Source organism: Calidris pugnax, unplaced genomic scaffold (assembly GCF_001431845.1).
Source record: "Calidris pugnax isolate Ruff unplaced genomic scaffold, ASM143184v1 scaffold37, whole genome shotgun sequence".
NCBI classification, from domain to species: Eukaryota; Metazoa; Chordata; class Aves; order Charadriiformes; family Scolopacidae; genus Calidris; species Calidris pugnax.
The window spans coordinates 37,537-59,000 of NW_015090816.1; the positions used below are offsets into that span (position 1 = coordinate 37,537).

General features: G+C 42.1%; 1 protein-coding gene across 2 annotated transcripts; it reads right to left on the reverse strand.

Annotated features, from left to right (window-relative positions):
- Nucleotides 1–460: 460 nt before the first annotated feature.
- TRA2B (transformer 2 beta homolog (Drosophila)) lies at nt 461–20,900 on the reverse strand. Of its 2 annotated transcripts, XM_014939724.1 has the most exons (9): nt 15,470–20,900; nt 15,045–15,178; nt 10,887–11,049; nt 9,302–9,490; nt 7,711–7,826; nt 6,740–6,823; nt 2,994–3,056; nt 1,848–1,921; nt 461–859 (listed from the first exon to the last, which is right to left on the reverse strand). In XM_014939724.1, the coding sequence occupies exons 3-9, from the start codon at nt 10,917–10,919 to the stop codon at nt 849–851; spliced, it is 570 nt and encodes a 189-aa protein (XP_014795210.1). In that variant the 5' UTR covers nt 10,920–11,049; nt 15,045–15,178; nt 15,470–20,900; the 3' UTR covers nt 461–848. The 2 variants fall into 2 exon arrangements, with proteins under 2 accessions (XP_014795210.1, XP_014795211.1); XM_014939725.1 differs by having other exon boundaries at nt 15,045–20,900.
- Between the last annotated feature and the right edge of the window lie 564 nt (nt 20,901–21,464).

Sequence of the window (21,464 nt, forward strand, 5' to 3'; positions counted from 1 at the left end):
TGGATAAAGTTGCGCTCTTAAGAAGAGGGACAATCACCAGTGAAGAAAGAAGAAAAATCCAAGTGTTCAAAGTCTTATTTCATTGCCTTCTCTAAGCGTAGGCTCCCCTACATCCACAGAAGTCCCTCTCCTTATTCCAAGGTCCATCATCTCCCAACAGCTCATCTACCTTGAGGGCATCACCCAGAGTTTACTGCAAGTCTTGCTCCAACACGTACAGCCCACGGAGGGTCCCAGCTCCTGCTGTGGCACAAGCTGCACACACAGGTCTCCACACACCTGGAGGTCCTACATTTAGAAAACAACCACCCAGAAACACAGAACAAGGTGTGAACAAGGGTGAAATTCCCTTCTGGGCTTCAAACACAACTCCAGAATACACAGCCCAAGTGGTATAGTCTCTTCTCAACCCGTAACTTAACACTTGGCAAAAGTAAGTAGGAAAAGAAAAAACCAAAACCATCTTTTTATTTTTTTTTTTTTTACTTTTTGAAAGCATTTTACACAGGTTTTGATCTTCAGAATACCTTGGAATCAGTAGAAAAAACTAACTGAACAGTTTGTCTTTACAATAGAAACCTTTCAGGAGTCAAAATTGAGACTAAAAAAATACATGCAAAACATACTCCTTTCAAAACACAACTTGAAACAAAGCACCAAACTACACAAATATGCAGAATGAAACAGCATCGAACATCACAGAAGTAGTCTTCATAAAAGGTGTAAAAGTCACCTATTCACTAGGCACTGGTCACTTGTTTAAACAGAAGAGACAATAAAAATATTGTCCACAAACTTGCAGTTTCAACTCAAAGGCTGTAGCTAGGAATTCCTCTACGTGTCATGCTTTAATAGCGACCTGAAAAAAAAAGATAAAATAAAAAATGCTATTAAACTTCCAAGGATTGCCAGGTTTTATTAACCTTCTGCCATCAAAATGCAGCGTTATCACAGAATGATATGGGGTTGGAAGGGACCTCTGGAGATCATCTCCTCCAACCCCCTGCCAGAGCAGGGCCACCCAGAGCAGGTCCCACAGGAACGTGTCCAGGCGGGTTTGAATGTCTCCAGAGAAGGAGACTCCACCACCTCCCTGGGCAGCCTCTGCCAGGGCTCTGCCACCCTCACAGGAAAGAAGTTCCTCCTCATGTTTAGGTGGAACTTCTTATGCTCAAGTTTGTGCCCATTTCCTCTTGTCCTGTCCCTGGGCACCACTGAAAAAAGCCTGGCCCCATCCTCCTGACACCCACCCTTGAAGTATTTATAGATGTTGGTCAGATCCCCCCTCAGTCTTCTCCAGACTAAAAAGACCTGAGTCCCTCACAGCCTTTCCTCATCAGAGAGATGCTCCAGGCCCCTCATCATCCTTGTAGCACATTCCATGCAAATAAGCAATTAAGAAAAAAAAATAATAAAGCACTATTTGGACCTCAGATGAAGCTGACCTCCTCTTTAGCAAGTGATGTTGGGAATTAGCTTCAGTGTTGGAACGTTCAAGGATTGGGAATTTGGCCTTGCTGTCCTAGAGGTTACCAAACTCTCAGCTTACTACAAACTCCTGTTTTGACAGGGTTTCGGAGAAAAAAAAAAAAAAAGGTACCTCAGACTTTTTTTTTTAAAAACAAGCAGTACTACCTGGTTTATTTTTTTTTTTTTGCAAACTAAATATTTGCTCTGTCCTCAAGGTTACCAATTGCTCGATGAAACATTAAAGGAAACCGTGGTTCCAAAATGAAAAGTAACCACACTGAGGCCGAATAGTCTTTATGGAGGGGCAAAACCTCAAAAGAAGAAGTTGAAGCAAAGTGGAAATTTGCTTTTGATAGGGGAGCTGTGGGGGTACTTACGAGGTGAATAGGACCGGGATCTGGACCGTGACCTGTAGCCCCCACGGCTGTAGTAGGGGGATGGTGATCGTCTCCTGTAGAAGAGGACAGCAAAAAAATCCCTTCATTAAAGCCTGTGGCAGCAGCTTTATGTGGAGACCTCAAACCCCATCCTGGTATCAAGAGTGTACTTGATACTAACGAGCACGGAACTCGCTCATCAACATTTCTACTGGATAACAAAGACTGGAACTTTTTTAATGCTCTTATTACTGGGTCACAGTAATGTTACTTTGGACTCAGCAAAGCTCTCCTGCATTCACCATGTGACTACCTGAGACTTCAGGGTTTCAAGCCAAGAGTGCCCAAACTGGCAGGGCAACCCAAGTCTCACCTTCACTTTCAATCTGAATTGATTTCAATCTGCGTTGATTTAATCCTACAACCAACCCCACTCCCAACCCCCTCCAATCCAGGCGCTCCCAAATTTTGCCTCTCCTTGCCTAATTCCACTAATCTCCAAGTAAGTAAAAATAATCCCCCAACATTCAGGACATTGACCCTTTTACATCGTGATGAGGGGACCTTTGAACTGCACTGCTCACTGAAGAGCTCAGCATCCACCCAGGTTCTGTTAAGTGTTTAAAGATAGCACAGAATCACAGAATGCTACGGGGTTGGAAGGGACCTCTGGAGATCATCTCCTCCAACCCCCTGCCAGAGCAGGGCCACCCAGAGCAGGTCCCACAGGAACGTGTCCAGGTGGGATTTGAATGTCTCCAGAGAAGGAGACTCCACCACCTCCCTGGGCAGCCTCTGCCAGGGCTCTGCCACCCTCAAAGTGAAGAAGTTCCTCCTCATGTTTAGGTGGAACTTCTTATTGTTCAAGTTTGTGCCCATTTCCTCTTGTCCTGTCACTGGGCACCACTGAAAAAAGCCTGGCCCCATCCTCCTGACACCCACCCTTTAAGTATTTATAAGTGTTGGTCATATCTCCCCTCAGTCTTCTCTTCTCCAGACTAAAAAGACCCAAGTCCCTCAGCCTTCCTCAGCTCCAGTCCCTCATCATCTTTGTGACCCTAGACACGAGTCAGAGAATACTCAAAAAACGTCTTGTGAAAGAGTATTTCCACTGTTGACCAGATGCCAAAAGCTTCCCTGCTGTACCTGTAAAACTGATCCCTGTCCTGAACAGCTCTCCATCCTCCTCCTCCTCCGCCGCCGCCTCCTCTGCAAATACAAAAGCAGAATGGCTTTTGAAAATTTTAAAAATAAACAAGAAGTTCGTTCGACGAGCAAAAAGCATCATCAAGTACAGGAAAGTGATGTGAAGTGATGTTCCCACCCTGCAGAACACCGAATGACTTCATTACCTTTCTTTCTGTGTATTCCTGGAATGAGCTGGCGACACTCGGTGTCAAGGAGCAGTTCAAGAGGACTCATGTTCCAGCTGACTAATATCGTATTTTACCATGTCATACTCTTCAACCAGCAGCATTTTAAGATCAGTACACAGACCATTTCTATTCTCAGATGCTTACCCACTTGAGGCAAGCAACTGTGTATTTATTTTTTTTTCAGTAGAAAGATCAATTCACTGTCCTCAGGAAAAAAATTGATTCCAAGGTGGAGGCAGGGAGAAAAATCCCACACTCACACTTTTAACACTTCACAATCATGGTTAAAGAAGGGCATTTAAGAACTGAGGTGCAACTTCTCCTTATACAGAAGCTGTGTAGAACTGAAACAGTGTATTATTTAACAACATTAAGTGGTTGGGCTGGTACCTCCACAGATTCAGATACAGTAAAGCATGACCAGGGGGAGACTAAATCAAGTTTGGATTATGGAACAGTCGCTGCCACAGATGTCTCACAGCAGCTCAAAAACCAACATAAATCATACAAAGGACAAAGAATCCCCCAACACTGCACCACACTTTCAAGCAACAGGTCTCTTTTTTTTTTTAATTTTTTTTTTTTTTTAAAGTCTCTTCCATTAGATAGATAGCCAGTGTTGCAAATTCAGGCTTTTTAATGTTGTTCTTCAGTTTACAGATATTTTTCCAGCCAAGATTAAGCATCCCACAGCAAACGGGAGAAAATAAAAAGTTTTAACATGACAATTCCCATCTGAAATTGTATTTCCCTTAAGGGCTTCACTGCAGGGAGGGCAAGGAAAGCAAAGCAATTGTTACCAATGGATTTTCTAGGGTGGAGCACTAGCATGCAATGCTCTGCTTCATCTTTGACAATTCTAACTTGCCCTTCCTCAAGGAAGCATTCCCCACGTACACAACACTATTCTTCTCTCTCCATCAAGTGACCAATACACCACGGTATTTCTAAAGCAGCCACACACAAACCATTTCACTGAATTTCACTGAATTTTAGAGTTGGAAGGGACCATAGAGATCATCTAGTCCAACTCCCCTGCTGAAGCAGGATTGCCTAGAGCTAGAGCATGTTACTCAGGACTTGCTCTCCCTCAATATCTGCAAGGTTCTTTAAAACCTTGATAATGAGCTTGAAAACATTGGGGTGGGGGTTTTTGGGGGGTTCTCTCTTTTTTTTTTTTTAAAGGAACTCACCCCTCCTGGAATTGTGAGTATTCTGAGTATTTCCACCCCAAAGCCCTGGTTCCAAAAAGGCAGGGGAGCATGCAGGATGGTCAGAACATCTCCCAGTACACGTATCCCCAGGAATTCACTAAGACCAGTGCACTGCCTGATATCACATCTTACCAGGCACTACAGGTCCCCAACTTTTCTCACCAGCCTGCACCCAGAACCCACATAATTACAACTCCTGATAACGTTTTACCAACATCTGAGCCGCTGCTCACTCTCAGGAATGGAAGAGGTAACACCTCGGGCACTACAGACCTGAAGGTCATACCATAATCTACACAAGGACTAAAAATCACATTTTAAGAAACAACAGATTTCAAGGGCAACCAGTACACCCCGACCGACCCTCTGTGAAAGGATAAGGAAAGCTGTACTCTGAAGAAGTGCAAGAAGAAAGAACAATGGTGTAAAACCCTTATCAAACACTGCATTAGCCCCACACCTTTTGACAGTCCTTCGGTGTCCCTGCCATTTCATTTACTTTTTTTTAAAAAAAAAACTTTTTTTTTTTTAACATACAAAAGACGAAAAAGAGGAAAAGTGGAAGAAGCAAGCTAGAAACACCACTAACAGCTTAGCAGGCTACGTTCCAAGTCTTTTCTGCTCCCCAACACTCTGGCAAACCACTTCAGTTAATTTGCCCACTAGATTTCAGTTTTAATACATTAAGTGAGATGAGGCTGTGTTAGCTATCCCAAGGAAGTTTTAGGACCTCAGGCTCTGAAACAAAACTGTAAGTTTGGCCAAAGAGCCATCTACCACATCTGAAAGCCAACACACAAGTGGCTGGCAGAGTGAAACCCAACACGTCCTGGGTCTTGTACGCCCAGTCTCAACATCACATTTTTAGTTGCTACAGTTCTCCAGAATGTTCAAAGCCACTTAAGTTACAAGAAAACGGAGTGTTAAAGGCAGAGGAGCACCCAGAAAGGTGACCAGAACGTTTCTGAACACACGTTCACTGATGATGGGGAGCACCTTGATCCCCTCCCTGTCCACAGCAGCATTTAAACACCGTGGAAGGCACCCGATTTCGTGATGACTGAAACAGACTGAAACCAACACCAACACCTCGGGACCGAATAAAAACTGGCTGAAAGTAGGAGACAGCTGCCCTCAGTCACTGACAATGACCAGACAGTTATCCATGTAAGTGAAAAAAAAAGGTATTTTCTTCTACACCTAGAAAGCAACAGAGTACACAGCAAGCTAAGATGATAGACTTAATATTATTTCGTCTCTGAGCTGTAATGTGATGATGCAATTTGAATTAATCTATCTTCCATGAACACATGGTTGGGAACAATCACAAATCCACCCACTGCCAGGGCATTTAAGTTTTGCAAACCACTTTGGAAGTACTACCATAGAATCTGGCAACTACAGGAACCTTATGGCAATTGCAGACAGAAAAAAAAAGAACTCTTATCTTTGTGTCCAACTTAATAGTGCCCCAGCAATTGCAGGGATTTCACAGGGGACAAGTCTTGTTGCCAGTCTTAATGGAAAATGCAGAAGACAAACTTGCTCCATCACCAAAACCAATTACACACAAAATCTGCTGAAAACGTGGTTGGTATCAACTTTACTCACTCTCTGACAACGTGTATTGTCACCTGAACATTCACCTCTTTCAGCTACCTACTACACTGCCCAACACACAAGTTTAGACTGAAGAAAGACATAAATAGGTGGCAGGAGCCCTCCAAGTAAAACACAAATTCAACCAAACAGAATGTTAAAAAAAGCTTTTTTAATGTAAGTGTCCAATACTGAACAGGTAATATTTCAATCTCTAATTCCTCTTTTTTTAAAAAACATTTGAGGTGCCATAATTATTAGTAGGGGATATTGGTGACTACTGAATTTTCCCACTTTTTGTCTACTCCACTATGCTCAAAATGTAAGGCACTATATTGTTGGCACCATAACACCACCTCAAATGTGAGATCTGCACCCATATTCCCACCATTTCAATCATGAACCAACAAAAGATTCTTTTAAAACAAAAGTACAGAGAACATACTTTGCTTTTCAAAACTTAATGCAGATGAAAAAGAACACATTATGGACTAATTCATGCCACAGGTTAAACGTCACAAAGTATTTCTCAATCTGACTTGTACTGAGCAGTCACTTTGGTAAAGATGACTCCAGAATGACAGTGAGTGCAAAAATATTTTGGCTATTCCTATGTAGGATGAACTGGTCAACACTTATAGAGGTAGAAATATAGATGAGGAAGCACAATTTTAAAAGTAGTAAAATAATAATATTGCCTCACCTGTACGATCTGCTGTAATAGTCACGATCATCATACCCTCTGTCGTACCCTCTGTCGTAGTAATCTCGTCGTCGTGAGCTGCCACTGCAAGTAGTAAAAGAGAATTACATGTAATAAAATCTAACACTGTAATAAAATCTGAACTTTAAGACAGCTACTTCCCTCCTTGGTCTGAAACCTCTTAACCTTTTGATATCACATGAGAAATTCCATTCTGTGACAACTTTTAGCTCTCAGAAAGCTCCTTATGGAAGAACTTTCCCATTCACAAAAAAAAATAATAACCTGCGGTCTCAACACAACATCACCTACATAATCACCAGTACCACAGCTGGAAATCCTGGGCAAACAACTGGGAAATGACTTTGGAGAAAAATTTACACTCTTGGCCACGTTAAGTCAAAAGTACATTCTATGGATAGGGCAAACCGCACCACGCAGCTGCTCAGCTACAACTTGTTAATTCCCTCTTGAAAATTTGAGCTTGCAAAAGACATTAATGTTTGAAGGTCCATAGGAGAACAACTAAAAATAACTTCAAAATTGTCAAAGAAATCTTATTGTAGGCTTGTTTAAATGTTTAGATAGTTCATGCCTGGGATGCATAACTAAGGAAGACAGGTTTCTGTGCATTGTAATCCAGCCTGACCCTAAATCAGTCACTGATAAGCTGCTCCTCCTATCCCAAGAGCTGGAAACACAGGCATTGCTAGAGTTGGCTGCCCACATGTAGTCTTTTTTTTCCTCAAAAAACTTCTGAAAAGCCACCTTTATCATTTGAGTTGTTTAGTTTTCAGAAGTTTTGCAGGATAAACACATCAGTGTTTGTGCTGCTCTTGTCAAGAAGGAAAAACCACAAGAGAGTCAGGTCTCTTAGAGGGGATACTGAACAGTTTTTAACAAAACACAATAAAATGAATCCTATCCCATACTGGGTTGGGAAAAAACCAACCCCCATGCAAGTAACTTACTAAGTGGGTCTTCCCATATAGATTCCAGGGGTAGGTGTGTGAGGTCTTTTTGTTATGGAGAAGTCTACCCGGATCCTTCTTCCGTCCAGCTCCATTCCATTGGCACGTTCCTTTGCCTAAACAGAGTGATAAAATACAATTTGCTGTAGCTGTGAACTTTATCACCAACACAAGCCTCTAACCACTGCTGCAAGGATGAAGAGAAGCCCTAAAAAGGCTCAGTTTGGATCCAGGTCTAAATTTCACTTATACCTCATACGTAACACCAAATAAACTGTAAGACATTCCAGACCAGCTGGACATGAGCTCCAGTAACCACTTAAAATGTGACTTATATCACATAAAAAGCCTGGAAGGATCATAATTTAATAACTGCTTCACTACCACGGTCTCAACCCTGTTCAAAGGTTTCTCTTAATGATGTTAATGTAGGGACGTGTAACTACTCCAGCACACAACATGAAGCAAAGCATTCAGACCTCCAATACATCCTCAAACCTACCATAATCTTGAGTCATAACTAAATCTGAAGTAAAAAATCAAAACCATTGGGTTTTATCAGCCATTGGAATGGGCTGCCCAGGGAGGTGGTTGAGGCCCCATCCCTGGAGGTGTTCAAAAGCCGGGTTGATGTGGTGCTGGGAGGTCTGGTTTAGTGATGATGCTCCTTGTTTGTTGTGTGGGTGTCTATTTTTGTCAGTCAGGTTGACGGTTGGACAAGATGATCTTTAAGGTCCCTTCCAACATAGAAGATTCTGTGATCCTGTGACCTACATCCAAAGCTCCAACCTAAGATGGAAGCCTTCATGCCAAATTTGGAAGAGACGACACTAGAGACTTTAAGTAGTGGAATATATACAGAATATAAACCTAATTACAGCCCATAAGCACAACCTGTTGAAGGGCTGGCCTAAGCATAGAATTCTATACCTGGCAAGCAGAGAATTCCCTGCTCATTCTGTAGCACTTGTAAGCAAAAATCTCATAATTTGTTATTTGTTACTGACACTGCTTCAATTTACTAAATCCCATGGACATTTGCAGGCACCAGGAAGCCACATAATACCTGGCCTTTTACGTTCACAAAAGATTCCCCCCTTTCAGAATGAAGCCAAGAGAATGCATGTTAGAGCTCTGAAATGGCCATTTGCTTCATGTTGAACACGTTGTTAAATTCAAGATCACATGTGGAGTTAGGAAGGAATGCTCATCTCATAATTCAAATAGAGAGCCCATGTTTCTTCTATTTTCTTTTCCTCACTGGTGTGGTTTGCACTATGCCCAGCCCCAGGGTTGCTTTTGAGTTACACACCAGCTCAGCCTGCACAGGAACCAGTATCCATGGACCTTTAGCACACTGTAGGTACCTTCTGAACTAAGGGACCGACATTTATTATGGATGAAGACACTGTGAACTCGCTTGTATTAAATGATCATTTCATATAGTCAAAAGGAATTAACATTAAAGGTTCCTACAGCATTTTAAAGGTCAATCAGTGACCTTCCTCAGCGTGTATCCTGTTAGAAAACACACACACCTTGGCAACTGAGAACCCAGAAACCACCCCATACGTTCTGTACCCCAACCTACTTCCTTAGCATCCTCAACATTTTCGAAGTACACGAAGGCAAATCCTCTGGAACGCCGAGACTGCTGATCGTATACAATGGAAACATCAGCAATTGGACCATATTTGGAGAAAACTTCTCTCAGATCTCTTTCTGTGGTGTACAGACTCAATCCAAACACGCCCAGACAACAATTTGGGTCAGGATTTGCCTGCAAGGAAGGGACAGATAGATAAGATATTAAAATTGCTTGTATTTGCAGTTATTTCACAAGTTGTGACTGTCAGAGCTTGAAGACAAAACAACATAAATTTCCTGACAAGATTCAGGCTGGGTTAACTTGCTAGTAGATACTATTACAATCAAACCTACAGACACATGAGCCTCCTTTTCACAAAAATACTCTGCATTTCTCAGGGTAATGTACAAACTACAGCGACAGCACGTAACAGGTACTGGATTTGAAAAGGTTTCCGTCCAAATGCTGGCAGATGACTGTTGAATGTAGAGATTTATACAGTCACAGGTGCCTGGATCACACCTTCCTTTGGGTTTGTTATCACTTTCCCCCTCTACCTTTAACACCAACCACATCGTGGCTCAGCCACCCAAGTTGTAAAGCAGCTAAAAGCAAGTTGGTTTGCATGCTTGTTTAACAAACACCATCACAACAGCTTTTAATGGAGTATTTTAGTTTTCTAATTAGAAAAAAAATTAAAATTCTCCCTCCTAATTCTACCCCCACCCTTCACTGCATGCATTTGCTTGTTTCTTACAGCAGGTACACTGACACCAGCCTCCACTGGCAGCACTTACAAAGGCATCTCTTGAAAAATAAACAAGACACCCCCACAATCCTAACTTATTGAGATCCACAACTCATCAAAAGCCAAGTGACAATTAACCTCAACTGTATCTTTTGAATAGACCTGAGCTGGAAGCAGAATGGGTTTTTTTCCCAGAAAATCCCAGTGAATTAATTCAGTGATTTCAGGAGAGAGCTGCCTGGCAGAAAAGAACCTGGGGGTGTTGGTTGCCTGTGGGCTGAACATGAGCCAGCAGTGTGCCCAGGTGGCCAAGAAGGCCAACAGCATCCTGGCCTGTGTCAGGAACAGTGTGGGGAGTAGGGCCCGAGAGGTGATTGTCCCCCTGTCCTGGGCACTGGTGAGGCCTCACCTTGAGTGCTGTGTCCAGTTTTGGGCCCCCTACCATAAAAAAGACATTGAGGTGCGGGAGCGGGTCCAGAGAAGGGCGACAAAGCTGGGGAGGGGTCTGGAGAATAAGTCTTATGAGGAGAGGCTGAGGGAACTGGGGGTGTTCAGCCTGGAGAAGAGGAGGCTGAGGGGAGACCTTCTTGCTCTCTACAACTCCCTGAAAGGAGGGGATGGGCTGCCCAGGGAGGTGGTTGAAGCCCCATCCCTGGAGGTGTTGATGTAGTGCTGGGAGGTCTGGTTTAGTGATGATGCTCCTTGTTTGTTGTGTGGGTGTCTATTTTTGTCAGTTGGGTTGACGGTTGGACAAGATGATCTTTAAGGTCCCTTCCAACCTAGAAGATTCTGTGATATTCAGGACTTCACGCGGGTCATCTACTCTCCTGAGAGACGTACCCTGTTTCCGATGTGACGCCTGCGGGTAGACATGGGTGAGTGGCTGTGGCTGTGTCGGCGGCGATAATCCCGACTGTAGGACCTACTTCTGGATCTCCTGTGGGAGCGGGAACGGGAGCGTGACCTCGTGTAGTGTCTACGGGAACTCCTCCTTGATCTAGATCTGAGGGGAGAACAAAAAAGAGGAAAGGCTACAGCGTTCCGTTGGTTTGGCTTTTTACTAACCCTTCAGAAATATGTCAGATATTCACAAACAAAAAGCCCAAATAATCGTTTTCTTACAAGCTGCAGTACCACATGATTTAGCTATGATCAATTTAGTCACTGCTCTCAAGGACTCTGTGCTAAATCTAATTAATGCAGATGCTCTCAGAGCATTCCTGCTGCAGAACAGGAACCTCAACTTCCATTTCAGTTAGCTTTTAACTCCCCAATAGCTTTTAACCTTCTCTAACAAGGCTATCCTTGATTGACACAGTATATGCTTGTAATATACACAGGATTTCAGTAAAAATAGCTGGGGTGGCTTTCTCTCAAAGGCTTAACAGAAAAGGGGAAGAGGAGTAAATATCACTTAACATAAAACAGAGGTGCACACTTCTGCTTATTCTAACGCTCAGAACAGCACTGCTTTCGGTGACACCAAAAAGCAGATAGGCTTTTTTCCCCCAGTGCATAACAACAAGCACAGAAGGCTGGCAAACAGAGCTTAACACAATTGAAGAAATCGAGCTGTAGGAGGCTTCTTTTGGGTATTTCAACAGTTATTTAACACCTTCACAAATGTCTACGTGTTCACACTTCAAGTGTATTCAGGCAAAGGTGTAACCGCTCACTTATTTCGGCCCAGCTCTCCTCACAGCAGTTCCAGAAAATGTTTTCTGACAGCATTAGGTTTGGGAAGGTGAGGTCCTGAAACACTTCAGTTCCTTCTGCTGAACCCTCAGCCCTCCCAACACCGACAATCTTGAGCTGTAAAAGCTGGGCAGGCACTTAAACTGGAGTATTACACCTGAGCTTGGCCTGCTGATGGCAGCCCCTGAGCCATCTGCACTCCACACAGCTCCAAAGTGCAATCAACAGTTTGATATTCAAAGGCTCTCAGTCAGAAATTTTAATTTTCAGACTCTTGTTTGTGTCTTAAACATCCTTCCTCTAGTTCGTGGAAGCCCAGGTGGTGAGGACTGACTGAGACTGAAATTTGCCACCATCACACAAGCGTGTTTCACACTGACACCCCCTAAAGCTCCAAATCTCCACCCGCTTTTACTCCTGAGCATTTAACAGCTTCTTCAGCCAGGATTTATCACCAAGGAAGTGGCACCAGACAAACTGCAGATTATACACTCTGTAGTTACAGGTCTCCTTAAAAAAAAAAAAAAAAAAAAAGCCTTCAACCTTGTCAGAACTGACCCAACTACATCCTGTCTTCCTCAACCTGAAGCACATATACATGTCCAGGAGAAATTACTTTTAACTGCATATTTATAAAGAATAAATTACTTTTGGCAACAGAGAGTAAAAAAAAAAAAAAAAAAAAGTAGTTCCCTGAGGTGGGGGAAGAAATAATAATAATAATAAAAAAAAAGAAGTTCAACACATGCATACAGCCACATTTCAACCACTGAAACAGGAAAAAAAAAAAGAATTACAGAACTGATGTTCCAGGTTACAGAACGCACCCGTCACACTGAACAAAAGCTGGACACTTCTACACCAGGCAACTTATTATATGAGAGAACAAGGCTTATTTTAAATAGGCACCACTTATATTGCTGCCTTAAATGTCATACTGCCATTATTATTATTATTCTCCTTTGCTGCAAAGGCACCACAGCTGAAAATCCTACTCCTTCCTTTAAGGAGAGTTTAGACCTCACAGAGTCAGTCAGAGATTGCGTGCTCTGCTGCCACTGAAAACATCAATAAAAGCAGACTTTTCAATCAAGTATATCCACACCCCAACTGACAAATACACCAGGACACAGACTTGTTCCCAAAGCAAAAGTTTAATTTATAAAGCTGGTAATTCAAAAAAAATACATTTGCAACACAAACTCTCGAGAAATAGGCAAATTCTTACACGGTTATTTCTCTGGTGAGAGCCAGAGTTAGAAGACCTGCTCGTGTCACATCCCAACATGTGACTGAAAATACTGAAAACAGAACCACGTTGCTTCTAAATATGTGCCTTGACACAATTCTGCTGAAACCTGCTAACGAACACACTCTAACTCTGCAATACACTTCCAGTGTTTCCAGCCATAGGCATTTTCAAGACAGCTGTTAAATGCTCAGGAAGCCCTGGCAGCCGTAAGCTTCTACTTTTGTTCCATCAAAAGCCAAAGAGGCAGTTGCCAGGGTATTATTTAAATAGTGATTTCTTCTAAGAGTAAACAATTTGCCAGCTTTCTTGTCAATTCTACATCTTGTATTTGCTTCTTCCAGCATTTTATACAATTTTTGATTGCATTCTTACACAGTATTAGGGTTATTCTGCAAGTGAGAAAAAAGGTTCCTTAAAGAGTACAGAATCCCTAGGGGTTATGGATGAGGGGGAGCAGAACATGCTGGATGGGTCCTGACTTGCTGCTTATTTTCAAATTAAAAGGTTCCCCAAAAGTGCATGCAGTCTCCATCCTCTGAAATTTTCAAACCACAACTGGATAAAGCCCTGAGGACATGGTCTGAGCCCAGAGCTGACTCTTCCTTACACAGGGTTTTGGACCATCCTGGGCTGTCCCGTGAACATCCCTCACTACCAGCAATTCCAGAGGTCACCCCAATTTCATACTCTGTAAGGCAATATTACTCTATGAAATATTTATTCATGTAATTTGACGTATTGTTCTTGCCCTACAGGGATGGCCAAGCACACAATCTGACACTTGTGCCTGTAGTCCACACAAAACCCAAGCTCATCCCTCTGCTGTAAAGATTTCCCAAGTATTTCCCTCCTGACAAAAGCCTCTCCAACCGATGGCTCTGATGTGGCAAGGAGACCCAACCACAGTATTAAGACAGTTTTTTCCATCATGGGTGATTGCTAATAGCACAACACCTTCTAGAGCTGTCATCCCTCCTCCAGTCTGACCTTTGGGGTGCCCAATTCATCGCTTATACACAGAAAAAGTATACTGTGAAACAGCTCAACTGGAAGCTCCCCTGCTGAAAGCCACTTTTTTTTTTAACCTGGCTGCTTAAAAATTATTAAAGGCACTACCCACATATTCATTTCCGCAGTCAGCACTCAATTATCTAGACTCTTAAGAAAATAACATCATTCACCCATTTGCAGGTTTCGTTTCCTCTCTATTCATTATTAAATATGTACCTCTTCGATGACACACCTGGTAAGGCCCATGTGAAGTGGTCAGCAGTGATGTTTATTGTCTTATTTTTAGACACTGCCAGCATATTTTGTGTCTCAGCTTGTTTAACAAATGGGTATAAGGATAGGTAACACAGAGGAAAAGGCATTTTCATGTTGTACATCTGCTTTGCCAGGTAACAAATACAATAAATTACTTTCCCCACAACTTTTTTTTTATTTGAGAGCTTGGAAAGCTGTCTAATCTTTAAAGCTTTCCAGCCTGTTAATTTTCAAATTGAATTAATATATATAGTTAAAAGGTCAGCCAAATAGTCCTGAAATTCATTTTATCTCTACTGCTGCTTTTTCATGGAATATACCATTAACTACTCCAGAAACATCACTGCTTCCAGTGAGAAAACATCATACCTCAATGGGACCTCAAATGGAAAATGTGCTGATGCACCTATTTCTTTTAATGCACAAGAGAACTATCTCTAATGCACATTTCTAATTCTTTTAATGTACAGAAAAACTACTTTAGTAAACCAAACAGATTTAGAATTCCTAATGCTTCCTGCTCAGAAACTAGCCAGCGTTTTAAGACTTTAAGGCAGGCCACTTCCAAGCCTAGACAGTCAGCTACCTCTTAGAAAAAGCTGCAAAAAAGACCTAATTTGATACTTTAGCTTTTCAAATCCCGAAACCACGCATGCCCTTTTGATATTCACCGTCCACAGATCACCAGTTAAATCTGGAAACAGAACTTAACTGGCTTTTTGGTTCACCTCTGACACGATCGGACTTGCGAAGAGGAGGAGGAAGAGGTAAAAAGTCAAACTCACCTGGATTCAGACCTGGATCTAGATTTTGACCTGGAGCGCCTGGAATCCTCCTTAGAGCGAGACCTCGCAGGGGTGTGCCTCCCCGACTTGCCAGACCCATGAGCACTTCCGCTTCTGGAAGCAGAACGGGATTCCTGCACGCAGATATCGAAAGCCTAATTTGTACACAATTTCTCCTTTACCTAAAGGTCCGTAAACAAGCTCCAGTGAAATAAATGGTAAAAATTCATATCTATGTGTCCGGGCAGTTGGCATTAGAACTGCCGAGATTTTTAAGAAGGTTTTTTTTTTTATTTATTTATTTTTATTTTTTTTTTTTTCCCTGGTAGACACTTCTTTACCCTGCATATACTTTTGCTATGAAACAGATAATGCATGCATGTTTAGCAAAATATACAGGGACACATAAACAGACTAGTAATTACTTAGCGTAGTGCTTTCAGATTCCAGATTACTTCTTATCTTAACTTCATTTTTATTCCTTTTCTTCATTCTTCCGTTTCAAATTCTGACTTCTTTCATCTTCCCCACTTCACACAAATTGCTCAATATTCTACAAGTGGGACTTCTGGTCTGATAATTAGCATGCATTCACTTTCTTTTTTTTCAAATTTCAGCTTCACTTATTCCTGAGCTTCAAATAATTCTCATTTATAAAACTTGTCAAATGGCGACTTCCGCATTTTCCTTCTTCAACATTAACCTTAATAGAAAAAGAACAGGATGAAGAATATTTAAAAACTCCAGGATAAAATCTAGTGCCAAAACTGAAACTAGAAAAAAAAAAATGTTTTGTGGACTTTTACTATATATGCAGTTCAAGAATTGAATCTACCAAATGCCCTGCTATTTTATAAACAGATTCAGTCAATTCAGTTTAACTTAGTACTAAGCAACTGAATTAGCTATTTATGCCTGTATTTAATAGCAAACGCGCAGTGGATCAGCTGAACATCTACTAACGAACTCTAGCATTAGGAAACTCAGAATACTTTGCACTGTCAGCCACATACTTAGATAAAAATCAACAAGAAGAGACTTTAAGCAAGGTCCCTGCTGCGCCGGAGACGACCAAGGGATGTGCCTTCTGCACGCGGAAGGCGAAGCGTGGTGGGTCTTTCCATGACTTATAATTATGGTAATTTTGGGGACATTTCTTGCCATTTAGAAGGTCTAGGTGGAAGGTTTAGGAGCAGACTCCCCCCCTGCTCTGTCCGCACGAGTGCTGTTACGTATTGCTTCCAAGCAAATCACTATTTTCCACCGGCACCGCGATTCGGAGGAACCCACTCCAATGCTGCTCTGGAGTAACACCCCATCTACTCTCTTATTTGTCATCTTTTTCAGTAATGACATAACCTAATTAGCATTTTAGACTTTATTTTTAATCAGTATAATGCCTAACTTCAGTCACACAGCTTAAACACTGGGTTTGAACACACTAGAAGGTGTTTTTTTATTTCAAGATATTAAAGATGATATAAAATTCAGCAGCAGAATCGTATTTTTTCCTAAAAATAAACAATTTAAATTTGGTGTCAATTCTGACCGAGAATGCTCACCAACCACACTGGAATACTGGATTTGGCTCAAAAAATCACTTGTTTTATCTTTGTAAATCTCTTAAAGCTGAACACTCAATGGGCATGGAGAAATTCATTTACTAACCCAAAATTTAATCATGTTTAAACCACTTCCCTACAACTTTAAAACAAAATTGTAACCATTGACAATTGCCTCCCGTACGATACTGCGGGGACGAGGTGGGACACGACTTGCAGGATAAAGTCAGATTTTCAATTAATACCAAACCCAACAGAATCAAGGCCGTATTCTCCTCCATCAAAATGTTTAAGGTGGTGTCCTAAACTTCCACCACCTCATGTATTAACCCTGCAAAGGGCAGGGCAAAGATTAAGAACTAATTTAAATTACAAATAACAAATTTAACCTAAACACATTTATTACCTTCAAAAGAAAACAATCCACAGAGGTGAGTTCTGAGTTAATGTATTAATTTAGCCAAAAAGTCTTCAACTCTCTTTAATAAAAAGAGTTAGACAAAGCAAGATTGAAGAAGGGCTAAAAATAAAAATTAAGACGGTTCTTCATTTGGGGAAAAAAAGACTCATGTTCACAAAATGTAACCCTCTTGGCAGAACCCAGGGAAGACAGAAGGAGCCAGGTCCAAGTACAGGTGAGAAGGACACAAGAAAGGCACGACCGGAGGGGAGCAGCAGGGAGGATCTTGCCCATAAACACACCCCACCCCCCTTTTTTAGTTTTTAGAAGTCAATAAGCTTGGAAGAAATCAGTAGAGAAATTATATTAGCATAAGCGAATGACTGAAGTCTTCAGCTATTTGACACATCTAGGACACCTAGGGTCTGAGAAGAAATACACCTGTATCTAAAAGAGAGAATTAAACAGCTGGCTTACATTCATTCAGCTCCTTTGGACTTTTCACAAGATTCTCCAGTTTCTGAACATCCACATTTTCGTTTCCAGATCATCCATCTACTACATTTTACACAATTATGCTACTTCTTTATTACTTCCAGCCTCAAAGGAATTCCTTGCACCTCACCTGCTCCGGATATTACTAAGACTAGTAATAACCTTTAAAATTTCCAAGCTGTTTCCCTCTCCCAAGCCCCAGGAAATCCTCCCTGCCCAAAATTTCAAACACCAGCAGCCTACAGCACTCTAAAACCAGTTTACACCCATGGAAGGTTCAAACAAGCCTCTCCCACTGAAATTGCAGGGTTTCTACTACCTCATTTTGTAGCTCTTCATTTCTAATTTTTGCTCTTTCTCTTAGTGACTTTTAAGTTGTTTAAAAAAAAAAATGCCAAAATGCTCCTGTCATGACACATGGAAGAAAAGAGAAGAAAAACCAAACTTCTTTACCCTCCCTATATTCAAACACTGCTGGTAAGCAGATCAAGACTGGTGTTCACAATTAAATAACCATATTTTTTTTTGGTTATTTAACCTTGAATTTCTGAAGTGTAGATTTTAAAACCCACCAGATCCTTTGACCATTACTACCAGTTCTTCCCCTTCACTGGGCATTACTGGAATTCAGGTGGAAGCCCTGAAGTCCAGGCTTGGGGGGTGTTGTATATGTGTGTGTTCCAAATTACTCTTTCCATACTTGAAGCGTATTAAAAATGTGTAATACTGTAGGGATGACATTTTTAACACCTCTAAGCAAGCTCATAAAGATGCATTCATAAGACAGGCAGGGAATGTCCCAGGAGCAGTGACAGAAAAGGTTTCCATGGCCAGAAGTGGCCGTTAAGGTACGTGAGGACCATGTGTTCCTTGCACGTCTGAGATCCAGGTTTTCCTCACAGGAATTCAAGTTACAGATTTCAGTTACTTAATGATGGTGAGATACAGGCAAATAAAATCATAAGTATTACTATAAGTATTTTTTTAAATCCTAAATTCCTATAAAATTATGTTATTTCCACTTGTTTCTTAAAGAAAGGTGCAGCCCCACGTTACACATTATCAGTTCTACCATAAGACTTACTCAAGGTGTAACTGTGCTCACTTCACCTTCTTCCACCTCCCTACCACTGAATCTAGCAATCTCCCCACCAGAAAAGTGACAGCTTTTGCCTCTCCCCTCCAAACTGGATCACTGCTGGGGGTACTGGGAAGCCACCAAGCTGGCAGGAGACTAATCCAGCAGCAAAAAGCGAAGGATCTTCTGACAGATCAGCCCAAGAAGTCAGACCAACAGCAGCTGATGAAGGAGAAACCCAAGGAACAACTTAGCCTTTTGGTGGCATCAAGCTATCAGATTGTTTCTAGCCTTCTCAAACCACTTCCTTAGACCTTCTTCCTCAACCTAAAGAAATGCTGATTTTATTAAATTTATGTGTTAAGTACCTTCTAACTACATCTAGAAATTGAGCATTTACACCATTCAAGTTACTCTGATTAAAAAAAAAAAAAACCAAACAAAAAGACCTGACTATCATATTAAAAGACACATACCAAGTAATCACCACCAGTCTTAATTAATTCACAGAATGAGACTCACTGTATTTTTCCTTTAACTACTCTTCGTTCCAACCCTTCCATGCCTGAATCACATGCACTTCAGCAAGCACAATTTCAATGAATGAAAACAAACTAAAAATGACTTGGAGAAACGTGGCAATTATTACAGCATACTGATGGTATCTGAAGTGTATCCCAGTATTTGAAGTATTAATAGCATCTAATAACTTATAGTCTCTTCAGTTAAAGAGTTTCCCGAGTTTAATCCCACTATGGAGTATAAACTGTGATTGAGTGGGGATTTTTTTTCTTTTTTATTTTTTTATTTCTTCTTCATCCCCAATGCTGCCATAAGGACTCGTGGCTACACAATCAAGTCGAGCCTGCAAAGCCATGCAGCTGGAAACAGAATCAGAAAAGAAATTTCAGCTGATTTAATTCCCAGATCTGACTGGCTTATACAAACATGAGTAGAAGGCAGAAAGCAGGAACACATTTTCAGGAGCACAATTCCCGTTGGCAGCATGGACTTGGAACAGCTTAAGAGACAGTTGTAAAGCCATATCCGAGATTATTTATCCAAATACTGTTTCTACTCAGCAGAGACTTCAGCGCTTCCAGCTTGAAAAAGCAGAAAAGCCACTGACCTTGTAAAATATAAGCCTTAAGTAAGCAAAAAATATCTACCAATAGCATTAGAAAAGCCACTCCCTGATCTAGTCTGAAACAGCAGCCTTGATACACTATGGTTTTCTCTCTTAATTTTACAGACACCTATTTACAACTTTAAAAGGTTCAGACAAAACTCATTTTAAGCCTTGGTGAAGACTGCCTGTGTAGATATACATATATATATTTATATATATTTTTTTAATAAAAGTATGGAAAAGATAAAATAGGAAAGCAGGAGGGATAGCGATTGTTGTCCTATCCTATCCTTGCACAATTATGTTTCAAAAAGACTCTGCTATAAAGGTTTTAATATTTCAACTCATTCTGGCTGGACATACAACGCAGGTTATCCAAACTTTACTCAAGTTAACCTACCACCTTAACTGGTTTTCTGTCTGATTTGCTCAATAGCAATTAAATCGAGTTTTTATAGAAGAACTAACACACAGAAATCCACCTTGAGCAAGTCACAAGTAACACTCCCTCCCTAAAAACGTTAACAGTTGTAAGAATGACATGAAGATATCAATGAAGAGATAACACTGGGGGCGGTACGATTCTATTCTTTAATCCCTATCTTTCAGCATTCATTTCCATGTAGCGTTTTTAGCTTCCTGGAGACCAAATTTTTCTAACCTAATCTACCTTGAAATAGAAACACAATGTTCAAGCTTATTATAGTGAATCTGAAAAAAACAAAAAAAGGCCATATTCAAGGAAAAACACTGCAATTTTGTGCTCAAAATTGTTACATTCTCTTTAATTATATTTTGTTTATGCCACCTCCGGTGAAGGTGAAAAATTTAAACTGCTTATCACCTCCACAACTCCTTCTCATGCTGCAAGGAGTTAAAAAATTACAGGCTGATGAGGGAAAAAAACAAACAAACAACCCCAAAACACAGTAGTGACCCCTGCAGTATGCTTGTCTGTAAAAATTGGAAAACCTCAAAGGAAAACAAGAACCGACTCTCCAGAAAAACAACTACAGGCAATCGGTATTGCAGATATACGTGAGAAAGGTGAAGCTTAGGAAGTCGTCTACTGCGGTATTAGTAAAATTCCACCCAGGCGGCAAGACCTTTAGGAGAAGACCTACTGCAGGCTGCACAAAGCCAGGGCAGGGAGGCTGAGCCCTTCCCCTGCCCCGACGGCTCCTACCCCCCGTTAAACGAGGGGGCCCGGCCACCGGGATGCGAGGCTGCAACCACAGCGAGAAGCAGAACTCCTATTTCCCAAGCAAGCGCCAGGAGCAGCAAATCCCACCTCAGTTTAGGCTGTAATTCACCAAAAAGTGGGTGGCGGTCCAGCTCTGGAGAGAGCAGAACAAAGGCCCAGGGACTGGGGATTCCCCTCCCCGGCCCAGGCGCTACCCGAGGCGGGCGGGGGGGGGGTGGAGGCCGAGGCACGGAGCTGCAGCAGCGGGAGGAATGGGGGAGCCGAGCCGGCCGCCCCCGCAACCCCTCGGGGCAGGGCCAGGGCAGGCCGAAGATGGGGGGTGGCGGCGGCAGGGCCCGGGACAGGCGGCCCCGCCGCCCTCGGCCATTTTGTCCCTCTCCGGCGCGCCCGCTCGCCAGCCCAAGATGGCGCCGGGCAGACTCACCACGGAGCGCGCCGGCGGGCGGGCGGCTAGAGCGGCCCCGCCGCCTGCCCGCCTCAGGCCGGCCGCCACCTTCCCTCCCCGACCCCGCCGCTTTCTCCCCCGCGTCCGCCGGGCCCTTCCCGCGGCGG